The sequence below is a fragment of the Anser brachyrhynchus genome (genome assembly GCF_964034855.1).
Source record: "Anser brachyrhynchus genome assembly, chromosome: 1".
NCBI classification, from domain to species: domain Eukaryota; kingdom Metazoa; phylum Chordata; class Aves; order Anseriformes; family Anatidae; genus Anser; species Anser brachyrhynchus.
The window spans coordinates 141,397,636-141,415,554 of NC_137694.1; the positions used below are offsets into that span (position 1 = coordinate 141,397,636).

At 42.9% G+C, this 17,919-nt stretch overlaps 1 protein-coding gene across 4 annotated transcripts in view; it reads right to left on the reverse strand.

Moving 5' to 3' along the window:
* The window catches only part of GABRA5 (gamma-aminobutyric acid type A receptor subunit alpha5), a 57,753-nt gene that overhangs the window by 9,941 nt on the left and 29,893 nt on the right, over positions 1-17,919 (reverse strand). For all 4 annotated transcript variants that reach the window (XM_080593156.1, XM_080593157.1, XM_080593158.1 and 1 more), the window contains one exon: positions 77-220. In XM_080593156.1, the coding sequence (XP_080449282.1) occupies positions 77-220 (144 nt within the window). The remainder of the gene's footprint in view (positions 1-76; positions 221-17,919) is intronic.

Consider the following 17,919-nt stretch of genomic DNA (forward strand, 5'->3'; position numbering starts at 1 on the left):
ACCGATGCATCCCTGTTCTCCCTGAAAAACAACCAGAGCCTTTCAGCAACCAGAGGGGTGGAAATATTCTCCCTACCTGTACTGGTGCTGATGTTTTCAGTTCCTACGGTCTGTCCCATCAGGTGGTACTGGTTAAGTCGTGAACCGTCTTCGGCCACCACCACAGACGTTGTGGTGCTATTAGTCCACACGTAGATCACTTCAGAATTGGGGTAAGCATCTGTCAACACGGGGAAAAAGAGATGGTGATGAGTAAAAAAACACCGTGTAATATTTTAGTGGATCCTTAAATGATAAATAGTGGGGAGAGGGAAGAATGGAGGAGTGAGAGTGAATGGAGAAAAACAAATAAAGATGATATAATCATGTTCCCATATGCCCAGCTCAAAAAATATTAGGTTGAAGCCTTCTAATATAACAGATGTGTGGGATGGTTTGTCAGAGGGTGGAACAGTGCAGGTATAAATATAATCCATCATAACCACTCGATTTGGGAAAGAGCAGCTCAGACCCATACTCAGGTAGCTGGCGGCTCCTAAACCCCAGCAAGCCGCAGAAGGTATTTCTTGAAGTCCCCCCTCAAAAGCACTCATGCACCTCGAGTGCCTGGGCAAGAGGGAGCTTCTGTGTCTCGTCCCATTTCCAGGATAAAATACCAAGTGATGCTGTGGGCAAGCACAGGATCTGCTGTGTGTGCTGAGTTTGAGATATGTGCATGTGGGCGAGGGGATGTGTGGGGGGGATGACTGCAGATGAAGGAAGCTGGGACAAGTGTGTGTGCCCCTCTGTGCATGCATGTCTGTGACCCGCAAGAGCAGAGAAAGTACTGAGGGGTGGGATGGCATGAGGGAGAGCAGGAGCAGGGTGTTGTGCTTACTGGAGCGAACTGGTGGTGGTGCAGATACACCTGCACGCCTGGAGATGAGAATGTGACAAGATCTCTCTTACATGCATTTGGAAGTCCTTGGAAATAAAGGCAGTGGCAGAACTGCCAACTCATTCCCTCCTCAGTAATGTTGCTGTTATTTTTAAAGCCTTAACACCTGGAGTAATTAAGCTATTATAAAAGAATCTCATTTTTCTTTTAGAAATACTGACAACGCTGTCTTTTATTTTTATTTTTTAAGCTTTCTCTGCAGATTAAGTCAAAAAAAAAAAGGAGCTGACTATACATTTAAATATATTTTATTTAATTAAGGAAATCTCACACTTCTTACCTGAGCACCCTGATCACAGAGAGATTTCGGGTAACTTTACTGAAGGCATGTTACATAGGCTGGAGTCCACTGTACTAATATCTCTGGGCAACAGGCGAGGCTTACTTTCCCAGTAGGATGTGAAATGCAGATAGAGCTCGAAGGGGTTGAAATCAAATGCAAATATCTCACCTTCTGCACTCTGTAACTAGTAAGTTGGTGGTGCAGAATGTTTTCTTCTGAAAAAAAATCATGTCCTCGTTCAATACAATCTAGTAGGCAACATGTGGTGGACTTCCAGATAAGAACTTAAAAGGCAAAGGCAGGAGGCTAGCTTGAAGGATTTTGTGTACTGTGTACTGTCTCCAACAGACCCCAAGTTTTGGTTGCCAGAGCCAGTAAGGTGTCTTGGAAAGCTGTGACGCCACGGAGGACTTAAAAACTTTCCCAGAAAGCAGTTCAACATGAACTTCTGAGTCACTGCAATGGGAAAAAATATGCTAAGGCAGCCCCTGGATTCATACAGCCAGGAACGTCAAGCAGCAAATGGGAAGTCATCCTGGTTCGGGTTAGGAGCAGCCGTAGCACAATGAATCACATTGTGAGCTGCAGATCACTTGGATGCTGGAGCAGGCAGCAGGGAGGAAAGCAGTACCTTGTTTTCCCTGTTGCTAATCTTCCCTGAGCATCTGTGGGAAGTGCTACCAGAGGCAGAATACTAGGCTGGGTACACCTTTGATCTGAGTTTTTACAGCTATTCTTACATTGTTGTCCACACTTTAGAAAAGCTATGGAAATAATGACAGAGAAAGACAGTTCAAAAGAGGGTCACAAGTATCTCCAGGGCCTGGAAAACAAGTGTTATGATTTGCAGCTTAAGGAGCTCAACTTATTTAGCTCACTGACAAGAAGCTGAGACATGACTCAATCACTGAGCATAGATAATTCCATGCAGAAAAGAAATCTAAGAACAGGGTGGATTTTTCACACTAGTGACAAAAGGAAAAGAAAAAAAAAATCAGTGCCTGAAAGATTTCAAAGAGATTCTGATGAAGAATAGGACACAATTTCCTAATTGGGGGTTGGGGTGTGATTAAACAGTGGATAATCTTCCAAGAAAAGACCATGGACTGCTGTCACTAGAAATATAAATGTAGGATGAGATCTTTTTCATCATACCTCTGATAGTAGCTTGTTGCTGCTGTGCTCATTGCTGGAGCTAATCCAAGTTTTGGAATTTGAGAATCTATGAATCCTCCATCCTTATTAGCCATGCAGCCATGCAGGACTGCCCACACGCCTTTCATATGCTTGTATTTGTAGCTGTGGAGTAAAATTGCTGTAATTACATCTCATGATCTGCTTTGAAAGGCTACGAAGGAATTTCTTCCCTACTGCAAAATATTTGCATCACAAAAAGTGGTGGAATTTCACCTTTCCCTTAAGAGAAGAGATGCTCTCCTCATCTCAGAGATGATTACAAGTTTATAGCATTCCTTAAGTAATTCCAAAGCTAGATCTGGAGAAAAGAAGTAGGAGGAGATGGGTTGGTTTAAAAAGATGCTGCAGAAAACCCTCTTTTTAAAATGCTTATCTGGTACATGTTGTTCATATGTTGATGGCCCCAGTGAGTGCTGGATCTGTGTAGGACACTTTTCTGTTGAAAACACTGTAACCACATTCCACTGACATTGAGATCACAATGGGACACAGGCCTATAAGGTTTAAAAGGCATTCAGATGTGTTATTTCTTAGCTCTACCTACCTTTGATGATCCTAAACTAAACCAGTGTCTCTACTTTGAATTTCAGCCTTTACTGGGTACTTAAACACATGCACCTGTGCAGGCTTGGGGGCTCTTATTCTGGAACAGCCCAGCACATCCTTCTGTAAAAAAAATAACATCTGTAATTCAAACAGAGGCTGGGAGGTGCCAAACTGTGCCCAGACACACCAGATCTCACAGGCAATGCTTTGTGAGGCTGCTTTCTTTCTAAATTGGGACAGGAAAGGGAGGCCTGGCAAGAAGAGCGAGCAGATAGGCAAGCAAGGACAGAGCCTGGGACCAGTCCCTGCTTGGGAGGACTCCAGTTTGTGGATCCTCTTTCACAGGAGAATATCTATTGCTAGGCCACAGGATGGATGGCTGAGGGTGCCCCTTTCTACCCTCTTTCTGCCTGGGTGCCCTGCCACTGACCAGCCAGGAGTAAAAGCATCTCTGGGGGAAGGGAGAACAGCCCAGCTAGGAGGGGAGCTCCCAGCTTCTCCTTCCAGTGCTATCTGCTCTGTTTGCTTTGTGATGTAGACAACGGACGACTCAGGAATTTTCTTCTCCCTGCAGTGCGGTTTCCCTTGCTTGCTTCTGCTCTGACTTCAAACTAACTGCGGTGGGACTACAAGAGCTTCTTGTGCAGGAGCAGAAGGGTGGCTGTTGATAGGGCTTGAAGAGATATGGGTTGCACACATCTTTATGGAGCCCACCCCAAATGGATGCAGTCAGCAGTGATTTCCCTGCCTCCAAAGAATTAATTAGGAAGGAGAAGGTATTAGGAATAGGATGAATATACCCCAGTCTATGGATAACCTATCGCACAAGGATCATGGATATGAACTCCTCATCTATCTCCCATGCAACTGTAAGAAAACCAGGCCTGTGTTTTAAAAGGCTGTTATAAAGGATTCTTTTGCTTAATGCCTCCTTACCTCACTCTGGGCAGGCTATGAGAATCTAAGCTTCCTTGTAAGAAAGAGAAGAATTTAGAAAATGTCAAAACAGGAATGTGAATGTAAAAAGATGCAGCCACCCCCTCAGTCCCTAAGCACCCTTGAGAGAAATGTACAGCTCTGACAGGAATAGGCTACCCCACAAACCTTGGTGTGGCAGCGGAACCACCAACTATGTGTTTTCTGGTCATCTAGATAAACCTCTTGGTGCCTGTGTAATTGTACTACATGATTGTCTTCCTGACCTTCTGCTACACCTTCCCAGAAATCTCAGACTCCAGTTATCCTGATCTTGAGTACCAAAGGCTCCAGCTCCACTCCTGATAACCCATGCAGTATAATTAGACACAGTCATATTGAAAGCTGAATGTGTGGGAGTAGTCTAGAATAATGTTATTTTGCTACTGGGATAGAGCAGCTGCTAATGGAGAGGTGGTATTATTCACTGTCATACCAAACTGTGTAAAAACCTCCTTCTGTTTCAGTAAAGCTCCCAGAAGGTTTTCGGTCTGCCTTGCTCGCTGAAGGACTGAAGAACTTCAGCTCCTGCTTTCTAGAGTTATGGGAAAGGCTTACTGCTGATTAGGGAATGAGGCCCTTACCTCCTCCACACGGTGTGCACACGGAGCAAGGAGTCTCCCAGTGAGTGACAGGAAAATGTAGTAAATGCTTTGGGTTAGCAAGCTGAAAGAACACTGCTGGTGTTGCTGTAAAAGCAAACCCAAATTCAAAGCCACTGAAAATACAACTGAGAATGCTTGGTTTTCAGTCTAATTTAAGCAAGTAGGCTTCTTCTGCTATTCTGAATCCAAATAATTAATTTGGTGTTCTTTACCATCATTTTGCTAGCTTGCCAAAGAAAGGGGGAAGCCTCATTCAGTTATTCTTTCTCTTCTAAGCTCACTCTTTCAAAAAGCAAGAAAAAAAAGGTAGCAGTTGAAATGAACAGCTGAAAATACAAAGAGGTATGATGTTATTAGAAGAAAGAAAATGACAACAGATTTATTTCTATTGGGCATTTGATAAATGACTGCAGACTTATCACCTACCAAAATGATGAAATAAAGTCATTTCTTCTCTTATCTGTTTATTGATGAGCGGATCCATTTTTCTACGTTCCAACATCCAACATACACCGCAGTGAATATAAAACCCGTAAAGAACTCCTTTGTTGTTTTTCCACCCTCTCCACTATCTTCCTGCTCTCATATATCTGGCAAGGTGAGCATGAAATGGTCCTTCTTACACCAGTGAACAGAGGGCAGGCAAGCAACCACAGCCAACGGGAGGAAATACATTAAGACAGGGTCTAACAGAGCAAAGCAGCTAGTTGGTAAGACCTAGAGGAACCTTGCCATTCACCCCTTGTCGGGTGCCCTGTTTTCCCTTGGACAGTTGTACCTGAGCAGGAAAAGACACACTGGGACAACTGTCTGCATTGACTTGTTGGCCTCTTTCAAGGTGTTTCTACTTCAGTTTTGGTAAAGCCTTACAGTAAGGTTTTTAGAAGGACAGGAATTAGATGTTCAGTTGCCCTCCCCAGTGAGTGAAACAGTGTGAGTCATGCAGCCCCCTCCCAGTGAGCAGTCCATCAGCAGGAAGCCTTCTTCTGCCACTGCCTCTGCCACAGGAGCTAGCCCCACCTGTGGCTACTGACACACGTTTTCCCTTCTCCCTTTTCTTTCTCTTCTACATTGAAATAAACTCCAGGAAAAAAATATTAATAATAATAATAATAATAATAATAATAATAAATCTTAGCTCCTTAAGTCAAATAAAACCAAATATGGATGACTGAGTCCAAACTTTAGGTCCATGGGACCCAGATGTATTTCTAGGACTGAATTTTTTAAGCTATAATCACCCACAAAAAAATCTACAATTGAATTCTACAATTAAACAAACTGTCTAGCCACAGTCCATGACTGGATTTTTTCTTTTAGAAATACACTACTTAGAGATACCTAAAGAGATACTGTAGAAATTTGACTCAGCTTGTTTTCTATTTTACTCATTACAACTGTGCAGTTACATTCTTAGCTTTTACCATCATATTTATTACATGCCTCAAGATTGTCAGACTGCCTGATTTTGGAACCATTGCTAACCCCTATCAAAGTCTGTTGATTGTGAAGGCTGTGCATAAATTGTTTTTAGAAACTCTAGTTATAATAGCAGTATTCAAACAAATATCTATGTCCATCTCTCTATCTATGTATTTGACTCACTTAGAAGAGACCGTTAGATAACTCAGTAGAGATCCAGATTTACAACCATGCAGATTTCTGCAGGCAGTAAAACAGTGCTGCTAAGAAGCCATAAGGTAGCAGCTTGAATTCCAAAATTCAGGCTGGGTTTCTTCTCGTTGGTGCATGAATACTTTTTACCTTATTACACAGTGCTGTCAATGTTTGTGTCTATACAGCTGAGGCTAGATTTGAGTTCTGTAATTGGAATTTCCCATTAAATTGACTTGATGAGAATGAATCAGTGTACAAATGAGATCACTCTATAGGAAGAAGAAGAGATCGAGTAAAAATGTAAATTTAAATATAAAAATAACAAACGGTTCTAAATATGCACGCACTGGGTCTGGGGGGAAATAGCTTTTTATAAAAGTAAGTTATTAAAGTAAAACAGTGATTTAAATTCTAAGAGAAATGTATTCACCTATTCAATGACTAAGAGCATAAATCAAGACTTTTCCATAGTGTGATGCTGAATTCTGCTGTTCTTATGGGAGTTTGGAGGTCACAGAAATTACTTAAGGGACCTGAAATCATCGGAATTAAAACCGACCATTTAAACTGGCATGAGCTTACAGCATCTTGATAAACAGCATGAATGATTTTGAATATATGCCATGGACAAGAAGCATAACGTAAATGAGAATCACTTAGAATCACAGAGTGGTTGGGGTTGGAAGGAACATACTGAGATCATCCAATCCAAACCCCAGCTCAAGCTGGGCCACCTAAAGCCAGTTGTCCAGGACCACGTCCACACGGTTTTCGACTGTCTCCAAGGATGGAGACTCCACAACCTCCCTAGGCAACCTATTCCACTGTTTGACTACCCTCAAAATGAAAATGTTTTCTTGTGTTCTGATAGAATTTCGTGCTTTTAAATTTGTGCCCATCATCTGTTGTCCCGTCACTGGGCACCACTGAGAAGAGCCTGTCTCTCCTCTTTTCTTTCCCTCCCATCACGTATTTATACAGATGGAATAAATCCCCCTGAACCTTCTCTTCTCAAGGCTGAACAGTCCCAGCTTTCTCAGCCTCTCACTATATGAAAGATGCTCCAGCCTTTAAATCATATTTGTGGTCCTGCACCTGACATGTTCCACAAAGTCCCTATTTTTCTTGTACTGGTGATATCAGAATGGGGCATAGTGCCCCAAACGTAAGTAGAAATGAAAAACTCAGAATGAAATATTTTTGGAACAGCACAATATCATCTAGATGGGACAAAAGAGGACCTACAAGGAGGAAGTCATCATCATGGACTTAAAGCTACTCTTCTATGAAACTGATGAGAAAAGATAATAGGACACCATTGACTGTGAAAGAGTCAGCAGGAATTTCAGCCTTACTAAAATGACCATTGTTTCTGTTCTCCCAGAATTTACAAGAAAAATATGTATTCATAATATGGGCAGTATTTTATATGTTTTCCCAATACAAAGTTTTATTTGATCTCTTTTTTTTCTTTTTTTTTTTTTTTTCACATTCCACAGGGAATGGAAGAGGATGCTTTAAAAATGTGCTAGACGGGTCTCAAGAGACTTCATTACTAAGCAACACTAATATACTGTACTGATCATTACTAAAAAAATAAAGCCCTAAGTCAGATCGAAATGACTCTGTTTCAGAATGTAATTTATAAGTCACCTTAGGAAAAGGTGGGAATAGGAATGTGATAGAAGTGTCTACGGCTTGGAAATTAAATGGAAACACCAACTGTACCCACAAAGTGGTGAGAAATACAGAACTGAAGATGCCTGCGAAATTTGTTTTGAGACACAGAGTTTTATGATGTTCCTTCAGCTTTTCAAAGCAAGTGACAGGTGGAAGGTCCTACTTAATTTTAGAAATTCCAGTTCATGGGTGAAAACTCTAAATGTGACCCTACTTTGAGCTCAAAAAACATAAAGCAAAGGAAGAAAAAAGCCTTGTGATTTTGCCTGAAAAAAACTTTGTAATTTTTGAGGTGTGATTCATGGTTACCATAGGCAAGGCTGCTGACTGCTTTAATACAATAAATTAGCTATTTGCAACCTGGTACACTAAATCACAGTCATACCAATGATGAACATAATATGAATACTAATGAACGGTTGCACTGATAATTTGCCCAGCCACAGTACCCTCCCAGGATGCTATTACACCACCTAAGAATAGCCCTAAGCTAGGAGCTGTGCACAGTAATGCAGAATTTCTCTCAAGGATCACTGTGGAGACCCAATTTGGCAACCGGAGCACTGCCCCTCAGAGAGGTCTGCATATTTGCCCCCATGCAGGCAGTGTCACCACCAGGACAGCTGGCGATTCACTGCCCCGTCCTGCGTGCCCACATGGCAATGGGGAGCAATCAGAGCAGTGCATATATTCCCCAGGCACAGGGACTGCAACTGCAAACTGTCTCCTCACTGTGAAATCTGACAATGTAGGTGCCTCATGCATGGCATACCAACCAGAGCCGGGATCCCCAGGCTCTGCTCAGAGAAAGAGAACAGCAAAAAGATAAAGTTTTCCCAGTGGGACACCCTGGACCACATCAAAAGGACAACATATGGGCACATTTAGACAACTAACCTGTGCCACCCACGCCATGGGCAGACTGAAAGGGGTGACTAAACAGAGGCTGCTCTTGGGTTATTTCACGTCCACGTGCTCTGAGGCATCAGGTCATCTTCCCAAAGTGCCTGCTCTCATCTGAGAGCTGACTTTAGGGAGCAGGTGATGTCTTCCTTTTTTTGCCTGTTCTTTTCAGCCCCCCTTCCCATTTCTTCCCTTCACTGCAGTCAGTATTTATAACACAACCTCCTCCTTTATTTTGGGATTTAGTCTCAGTAGTCTTGATCTAGAACTAATCCAAGAATTGATTCTCTACCATATGTAATGGTGGCTGTACAACTGACTTTCACATGGAAGGGCTCAAAACCTGGTATTCTGGCCTTGATGTTTTCTTTTTTTCTGTTACAGCTGGTAAAAATATCTGTTGCAAGAGTAATACAGCAACCGAGCAGAAGGATGTGCTGGGATGACATTTAAAAATCTGAAATATCCTGGAACCCCCCCTGACCATACGCTGGTCTTTGTAGGCCTGGCATATGGCAGTTCCAAATTGGTTGGCCAGTTTGAGTGCCATAGTAACATTTAATGAACTTTGAATTTGCAATCACTATATTAGGCAGCTATATTAACTGCTTCATTAGATAAAACAGCATGGTCATGAGGAAGACGCTAGAGATTTAATTTACTTTTTGCAAAGCAAATAAAAGTATCCTCCAAAGTGTGACTGACACCATTACTCACACTGCACAGTATCTTACTCTGTAAGCAATCTTGATTGCAGTGGTCCACTCATTTTGCAAGCTGCTGCTTAATATCAGCAAAGCTAATGAGATCAGCTCTCCAGGAGTATCGCTAGGGTTTCCTTTGAGAAATTTCCTTTTCCTTTGAGAAATGCTGAGTGAATTTTAGAAGGTTTTAAAGGGTGCCTTCAAAAACATGGTATTTTTGGCCAAAACTTACTTCATGGAGTGAAACCATGACCTTACCATAATTAATGGAAGTTCTTCCCACCCACTTCAGTGGCACCAGGCACTGACAGGCAGCACATCTACTGAGCTACCATTCAGAGCATCATGATTTATGCATCAGTAGGACCTGAAACCAGCCAAGAGTGATTGGGACTACTTGCAGAACTAAACATATGCCTTTGTTTCTGAAACTGGTCTCTTAATGAAGACATTTACAACTCTCAGAAGTACTGCTACACTAATAACACTGTGCGAATGTATGATCAATAGACAGGTAGAGGCAGTAGGCTGAAATATTATTGTTCAAACACTTTAACACTGCTCAGAGACTACAACCACCAGAACTTATTCTTTATGCCCAAGTTGCAGTCACTTAAGGCTCAGCAGTGGGAAAACTCCCAAAACCCCAAGGTCAGAGAAAAGATCCTCTTGTTCCCATCCTCAGCTGCTAGCCTCAAGGCTCAAACTTAGCTGGGTTTTCCTGAACCCTGGAAGCCAGCCCTTTGGCAGGCATATTGCTATTTCATATACCATCACATGCTGCAACATGATTGAAAATGTCAGGCACGCAAGGCTACTTGAAACTCTGAAGAGCATCGTCTGCTCCAGGGCCCTTCAGGGCAGCAGTGCAGAATGAGGAGCACCTGCAGTCCCGAGAATGGGTGCTGGTGCAGAGACCCAGCAGCACAGCTTCTATTTCTGCTCCCGACACTGAGCTGGAGGGTGACCTTCTGGAAGAGACTCCAGCTTTTTCAGCCTGTGACTAGGCTCCTTTGCGGGGTCATAGTGTAGCCTGGTATATAGGAGGAGGGGGCTGCTCTGGTTTGGCATGTGAGGGCAGCCGCACACTCCCTCTTCCTCCTCTCTCCCTTCACCTTACACTGATGTATAACCGAGGCTTTTTTATTTCCCTTCGTAATGAACACAAAAGGAGTGTTTTGTTAATGGGCACAGAACAGCCCGAGGCCATCAGTTGTTGAACTCGGTGGTGGATAAAAGCCCTTTCCACTGGGAGCCCCTCTGAAGGGAGCTGGTGCTCGTCAGAGAAAGCCCCATTTTGCAGGCACGTGTCCGCCACATAGCTAAAATGTCCCCTCTTTGGGAGCCCATCCCCTCTGGCCACAGAGACCCTGGGCCAAAGGCGCTTAAGTATTCATCTTCCCTGTACACAAGTAAAACATTTCCTTATCGACAGCTATCAGCTGACCTATTTTAGTCATCTGCTTTAGGAGGAGATTAACCTGGGTGTAAAAATATCTGCTTCTCTCCCCTGACTATAAGAGGGGTGAGAGTGGTTAGCTCAGCTGTATATATTTACTCTGCAGAAATATAAATTTAGGAGAGAAGGATCTCATCTTTGCTGACAGATTTACTACTGGGAAGCTTTCGGCAAAGCGGCTAGCTGGTAGCACAGGCTGGATGTGAGCAGACTTTCAGTGGACGTGGTATGGGAACGGGATAAAAACAGACAGCCCTTCAGGCTTCCCTTCTTCCCTTCTATTTCTTCACCAAACACAACCCGAAAAGACTACTTATTTTAAAGAAACTTGCTGAGCTCGAACTGCAGCATGCAGTAAATCACAGCTTGGGCTAACCTGGCTTTCGGTACAGGGGATGAGGCTAACACAGGACCCGGCAATTTGGAGGGAGGACTGATGGCTGACAAGAGACCGAGGTGTCAGGAAGGAGCTGCCAGACTGGAAACTGAAATCAAAGTTTCGGCAGTGTCTTGCAGCTTTTTTTTCTTTCCCCCAAAGCTGTAGGCAAGTCATTATTGCACTGCAGTAGCACTGGGAGGCTCTAATTGAACCTAGGGACCCATAACGACAGAGGCAATAAAAGCAGGTAATGAACCACTCTATCTTTGCTCAGAAGAGACTGTAATTGCTCTTTGCCTCCTTCATCCTCACCTGCAAAATGCAGGCAGAGGAGACCTACCTGCCTCACACCAGTATCATGAGAATGATTTCAGAAGTGTTTATGAAATGCTTACAAGCCACAGAAACAGCCACCTTAGAAAACAACAGCCATTAAAAACCTGGCGTGTGAAGCAGTGGAGCAGTTGTTACCCATTTGTCCCATTTACAAATAATATCCCATTTACTGGTGGCATAAACCTGTGATCCACAGCTGGCGACTTTAAGCCCTTGCTGTGCTTTTGGGGGCATTATGGGCCAAGTAACGTCTTTGCAGGTTTGCACCCAAGGATCATTTCAAAGCTATAGATGCCTTAAGCTCATGAAGCAGAGTATCTGCATGTTATTTTCTACTGCTGACAACTCAAATTGAATCACAGTTTTCCTGCAATCAGGCAGTTGCGCAGCCTTTAAATGTAGGATGTAATCTCCAGAGTGGGAAATACATGCTGATGCTTGTATCATCAGCAAAGCACCTGGATCTCCACACTGTTCTGCCACTACAGCATCGAGACCTCTTTCAGGCAAGGGAAAAAAATGCTGTTGAGTATCTCCACACTAGTTCCTCTCCCTGCCTGAACTTCCGTTTTCTTGAGCTGATGTCAGTCAAGCTTTTCCTCCTGAAAAGCCTGCTGTGTGTGGGCCACCTTCCGATGAAGAGGCTGCCCACCAGGCAGGAGGCTTGCAAGCTTTCAGCCACGGCTGCTCAAGCAGCTACGGAAGATGCCAGCTGAGCCCTGGGGAAGCACTCCTAACAAATACAAAAGCCAGTTTCAATAACCATGATCCTGCCTGCATGTTGGCCCTCCAGGCTGGGAGGGAGCCGAGCCCATGGCCACTGCAGCCCAGCATTTGCGCTGACTACAAGCTGGACAGGGAAGACTTTTTTCAGGCATTTATTCTTATCGACTTCTCTTTTCAACTCTGTTATGAACCTAAGGGGAAAAAGTGACTGGCATCTGAACAGACGATCACAAAAAGTAGGAACTGACTGATCCAAACCCAGGCAGTGTTTCACAGGAAAGTAATCGCACCCAGAGGATGAGATGGTAGCAAATGCTGCATTTTTAATGTATTTTTAAAATTCTCTTGGTGCAGACCTGAGTATACGTGATAAAGTCTTTGAAAAATTAATTAATGACAGTGACTACAAACTCCTAGGAGGAAACTAGCAGGTTTTCCAACTTTTTCTGGAAAGTCCTGAATGTATCATTGATGCAGGTGAAGGAAAACTGACTGATGTGACAATTTAAGGGAGCTTTTAGAAAGGGCCCTTTTCACTTCTGTCACACTAACAGGTACCACTTAGTTGGGAAACCTAACAAACAAGTGAGAAGTTAGAGCCATATTTATTGGTAAGTTCTGCTCAAGGACAGAATCCCATAATAACACCTGTGGAAACATGATTCACGCAGTCCAGGCTCAGGAGCCCACTTTTTAAATTCTAAGCAGATTTCTCTTGAGAAAGGCTTCTTAGATTTCTGAAATACTCAAGTATTATAGTATTTCCTTTTAAGCACCACGTTCCTTCAATCTCCTGCCCTTTGGGAGCTCCAGGCTGCATTGTTCCACATTTTGTATGGGACTGAACACAAGGAACTTGTGAAGCTGTTGACTGCACTGATTGTTTAAAATGCTGGACTGAAGAGGTACCTATACTGTTACAGATGTGTATTTGAAATGAGTACAGGCTATGCTGTGCCACCTGTGAGATCACAGAAGTAATTATTGGTATAATCTACTCCACTCAGTGTAGGAGAAACAGCAAAGCTCCTACAAGATGCTTGCAGAAATAGTAAAGTTGTCTCTACACAGAAGAGCATTACTGACTTCTTTATTAAGACCCCTTGAAAAAACGTGACTTCCAACATAAATAACTGGTATAGTACCTAGAAGAGATACAAAAGCTTGCGGCCAACATATGCAACACCTAACTGATCTACAGCAGCAACTGTTTCTTCTGAACAGTGTATAACAGAGGTATCTATTTCTGAGCTAGCTACATAGACAAAAATTGATTTCTAAGTTTCTCTGACCAAGGCAAAATGTACTTATCTACATCGGAGTTAGTATTGCAGAGATATAGGGACTTCTAAAATATGATTCATCTCATCGTTAGGCAGTAGTCAAAAATAGTTCTAATGAGCTGTACTACAAAAGTACTTACTTCCTTTCAGTGGCCATAAAGAGAGTCCAGACAACTAACTGTGATATAGTTGTCTGTCTAAAATTGTCACAGACCCATCCTGTCCATGTTCCAATGCTTCACTATCAATGTGAGGCTTTCAATATGAGACAAACCTCTCTGTTCATTCTGGAGCTGAGCATTTCCACATCCCAGAACAGAGAAGAGGCACAGCGGATTTGGGCAAGTCTAGTGGAACCTAGTGGCTCTTGTGAATCCCTACGATTTTATGAGTGTGTTTCAGCCAACACAGTCCCATGACTAGTCAGGTGTCCAAAAGTCCAAGGATTCTAGAGTCAAATAACAGCAATTACCATTAGGTGGTCTCCACCTTCTCCGCTAATTCTAAGACAAGTATGATAAATTAGTTCAGGCTAGATGACTATGCTTTACTAACTAAACTTATATAAAATTAAAATCCAGGTCCAAGCCACTTGTTTAGATTGCTTTTGTCTGACCCTGCCACAAGCATCTCTTTCAGCATGTCTACAGACCCAGTCTTTAAACAACTTGAAATTAGCAGAGACAAATTACAGCTAAAGTGGTTGTTGGTAATGAGTGGGAATACAAGGTATGAGGAGGGAGCTGAGAAATGTATCAAAGGTCAGAAATTTTAGTAATCAACTAGCTTCACCTTATTTTAGTCATTCAGGTGTCCACTGCAATGCAGGTATCTAAGTAAGAAGTGATAAACTTCAGGAAAATGTAAAAGACTTTACCTGAGCTAGCAGCATGCCTCCCTTGACTTCATGTAAAGCTTCTGTAAACCACATAAAGGCCAAAATTTGAATGTCTATACTAAGTGACTTTTCCTTTAAATCACAAAATCTCAACCTAGTCTTGAACTTGGCCACTCAGCATTTTATAGAGAACCTCCCTGCCTCTCTCCATGTGCCATTTCCAAAAGCAGGCACTAACACGTTCAACATGCCTTATTGCCTATCTCAGCTTTCAGGAAAAGACTCAGGAACCTCTTCTGGCCATCTAATAACGGCAAATAATAGAAAAATTCTGCCTCTCCATTTGAGCCTGTGGTTCCAATACTCCCTAGGAACAACCTGTGAAAACCTACTGGAGAGTCATTTCCCAGACTCTGTTTTGAAGTTGTCCCTCCACGCCTGCAGTTCTGCAACTTCGCAGGTGCTAATGGGGGGAAGCACAAAATTGAGAAAATCCCTGTAGGTGTCTTCACCTCAGATCTATCTCAGTTATTTCTGAGAATTACGAAGAAAGTTCACCACCAGGGGAATTTTCTTAAAAAACTTTTTTGGAGAAATTTCTCAGCAGCTGTAAGTGCATGGATAGTTTGTAAACAGTGAGAGCTTTACTAGAGCTATTTCACTGTTGGAATAAGATACCTGGGATGCTGGTGAACCTCTTGTCTTCTCATTACTCTGACATCACCAGCTACCTTTGAGCAAAATAATTTGAGTATGCCTTCTGCTATAGAAATAGCCTGTGCACTTTTTGTTATCAAAGACCACAGAAGACACCATGACTCACTATGAGCTGTTAAAAAGGAAGATGTACACAAACCATGCTAACTTCTTTCTTCAGATGCTACAGATTTTACTTAGCACTGTTTTCTCATAGTCTGCAAACTCTCTATTCGACCTACAGCAACCAATCTTCTCCATCCGCATGGCCAAATGAAATTCATCAGGAAGAAACGCCAGGCCTGTTTTTCCACAGCACTGCTTGTGAGCTAGGGGATCTCATTATTTTCAGAATATTCATTAGAATCTCTACCTTCTCTAAAAATAGTAGGATTTTTTTTTTCAGTTGAGTGACTAGTGGGCAACAGATTAATGCATATATTTGTTCCACAACACAAGATAAATGTATGTACTCAGACACCACACCTTCAAAAGGTAGTTGCCATAAATAGAGTCCATGTTACAATATGTGACATTGTCAAAGCACCAGTTAACATTCACTAATAGCAATTAACTAATTCATCTTCAGGGCAACCCTGCAAGCTAGGTAAAACTGATATAATTAACGCATGAGTAAAATGAGATTTAGGAGTTAAGTCAGTTGCCTGGGCAGAGGCCTTTGTGGTCGAGTGGATTAGACATCTGTCTCTCCAACCAAAGAAGTTGAGTCTAATCCTTTTTCTGACATTGATTTGCTGTGTGACCTTACAGAAAGTCAATTAACTTCTCTGCCTCAGCTGCCCTAGCAATAATGATGCTTACCTTCCCAGTGACACATGGGCGTTTGGAGACTGCACTGAACAATACTTTTAATGTACTCTTAAGGCCTATCAGTGGATGAGGTGAAACATTAAAGCTTCCTAGCTTTAATGTCCTTGCTGTCTTATCTAACTCCTCCTCCCCACACCAAAAATAGCTTGAGGGCAAGGAGGAATTTCTTCAAGCTAAGACCCAGCTTGTGAAAACATGGCTGGCACCAAGAAGTGCCACCAGATCCTGTTCGGCCTACAAATTTACTCAGAGTACAGGTCAGTATTAGAAATACAACGGGAGTTTGGGGAGGGACTCTTTGTCAGGGAGTGTAGTGATAGGACAAGGAGCAATGGCTTTAAACTAGAGGGTACATTTAGAGAGGGTACATTTAGATTAAAAGAGGCTTTAAAGAGCGTACATTTAGATTAGATGTAAGGAAGAAATTCTTCACTCAGAGGGTGGTGAGGCCCCGACAGAGGTTGCCCAGAGAAGCTGTGGATGCCCCATCCCTGGAGGTGTTCAAGGCCAGGCTGGATGGGGCTTTCAGCAAGCTGGTCTGGTGGGAGGTGTCCCTGCCCATGGCAGGGGGTTGGAAGTGGGTGGGCTTTAAGGTCCCTTCCAACCCAAACCTTTCTGTGATTCTATGAATTTTGAATCTCGCCCATGAAAGAAACTAGAAAGAAACTATGCCACGTTGCTGTTATGTGGCACACAGACTGCCCTGGCCATCCAAACCCAGCATCCCTGACTCAGAGTGGAGCCTCTTTGCAGAGCTCAGCCACAAGAGGCTGTGCCCATGTACCACCCCCACCTCCCTGGTAGCTCTAAATAACATTCCTGTGGGATGGTTTCTACAGGTAGCCTTAGTGCTAGCAGGGACACAAGCCCAGAGAGGGAGTACTTCCGTGCACGCACTGCCCGGAGCAGACCCCCTGGCCATGCTGCAGGCTTGGGCGGGCCACCTGCAAGCACGGGGGAACCATACATCTAAAATCTGGTCTGTTAGTTCATTAGCAGCTGTCGTTGAGCTTCTGTCCTCTAGCCAGCATAGCATTTCATGACATGCCATAGGGCATTTAGAGGTATTGCTTTTGCAGTTGGTGTTTGAACTGCCTGGCCAGCATCTAGGCTGGGGGTGCATGCATGTAATTTTATACCCCTTTTTCTGTATTTGACCTTGCTTTGAATTATTTCTGCAAAATATTCTGTTGCTATATATAATTCTGCCTCAGCCTGTAAAAATTCCTACACTATAATACAGCAAAACCCAGTCAAACAGGACATAAGAAATCAACATTTACCTTTATATCTGTGAGCAAGATTAACACTCGTTCTCTTTAATATTGAAGGAAATGTCAGGGTTTTTTCCCTTTTTCCTGCTGAATTATAGCAAGCGCAGCCAGAAAAATAATAACCTGCTACTGTCTGTGATGACACACCGATGCTTCCTGGAATCCTTTCTCCTGTGCATCTGTCCTGGGCTGGCTGCTTTGTTCTGCTGTCCTGTGCTCCCCACCCATTGACCCGTTAGCATTCATCTCTTCTCTACCCTCCTGGCTCTACCAATAATGTGTTTAACATTTGCTTTGATGCTAGTCCTTGAGGCTTTTCAAAATCCTTCTTGGAAAGTACACCATTAAAAAGAAACCCTTTGGGGAAAGACGGGGAGGAAAGCCTAAGCAGAAAGTGCATGTGTTTGTGTATAATAAACTCCTCTGTGTTTGTCTTGCTGAAAGCTTGAAGATGACTTAATGCAAACCTGCATTGCTGGAAATAGGGAATAAAGACTGTGCTCTCCTAAAATACAGCTGGGCTAATTCAATAAACTGACTTGTTGGCTGCTACTTGTGCAAACATCTGCATATTACATTACAATAAAGTACTAATGAGCTGTCAGATCAATAATACAGATATTCCCAAGGCTGAAAGATTGATGATAGCT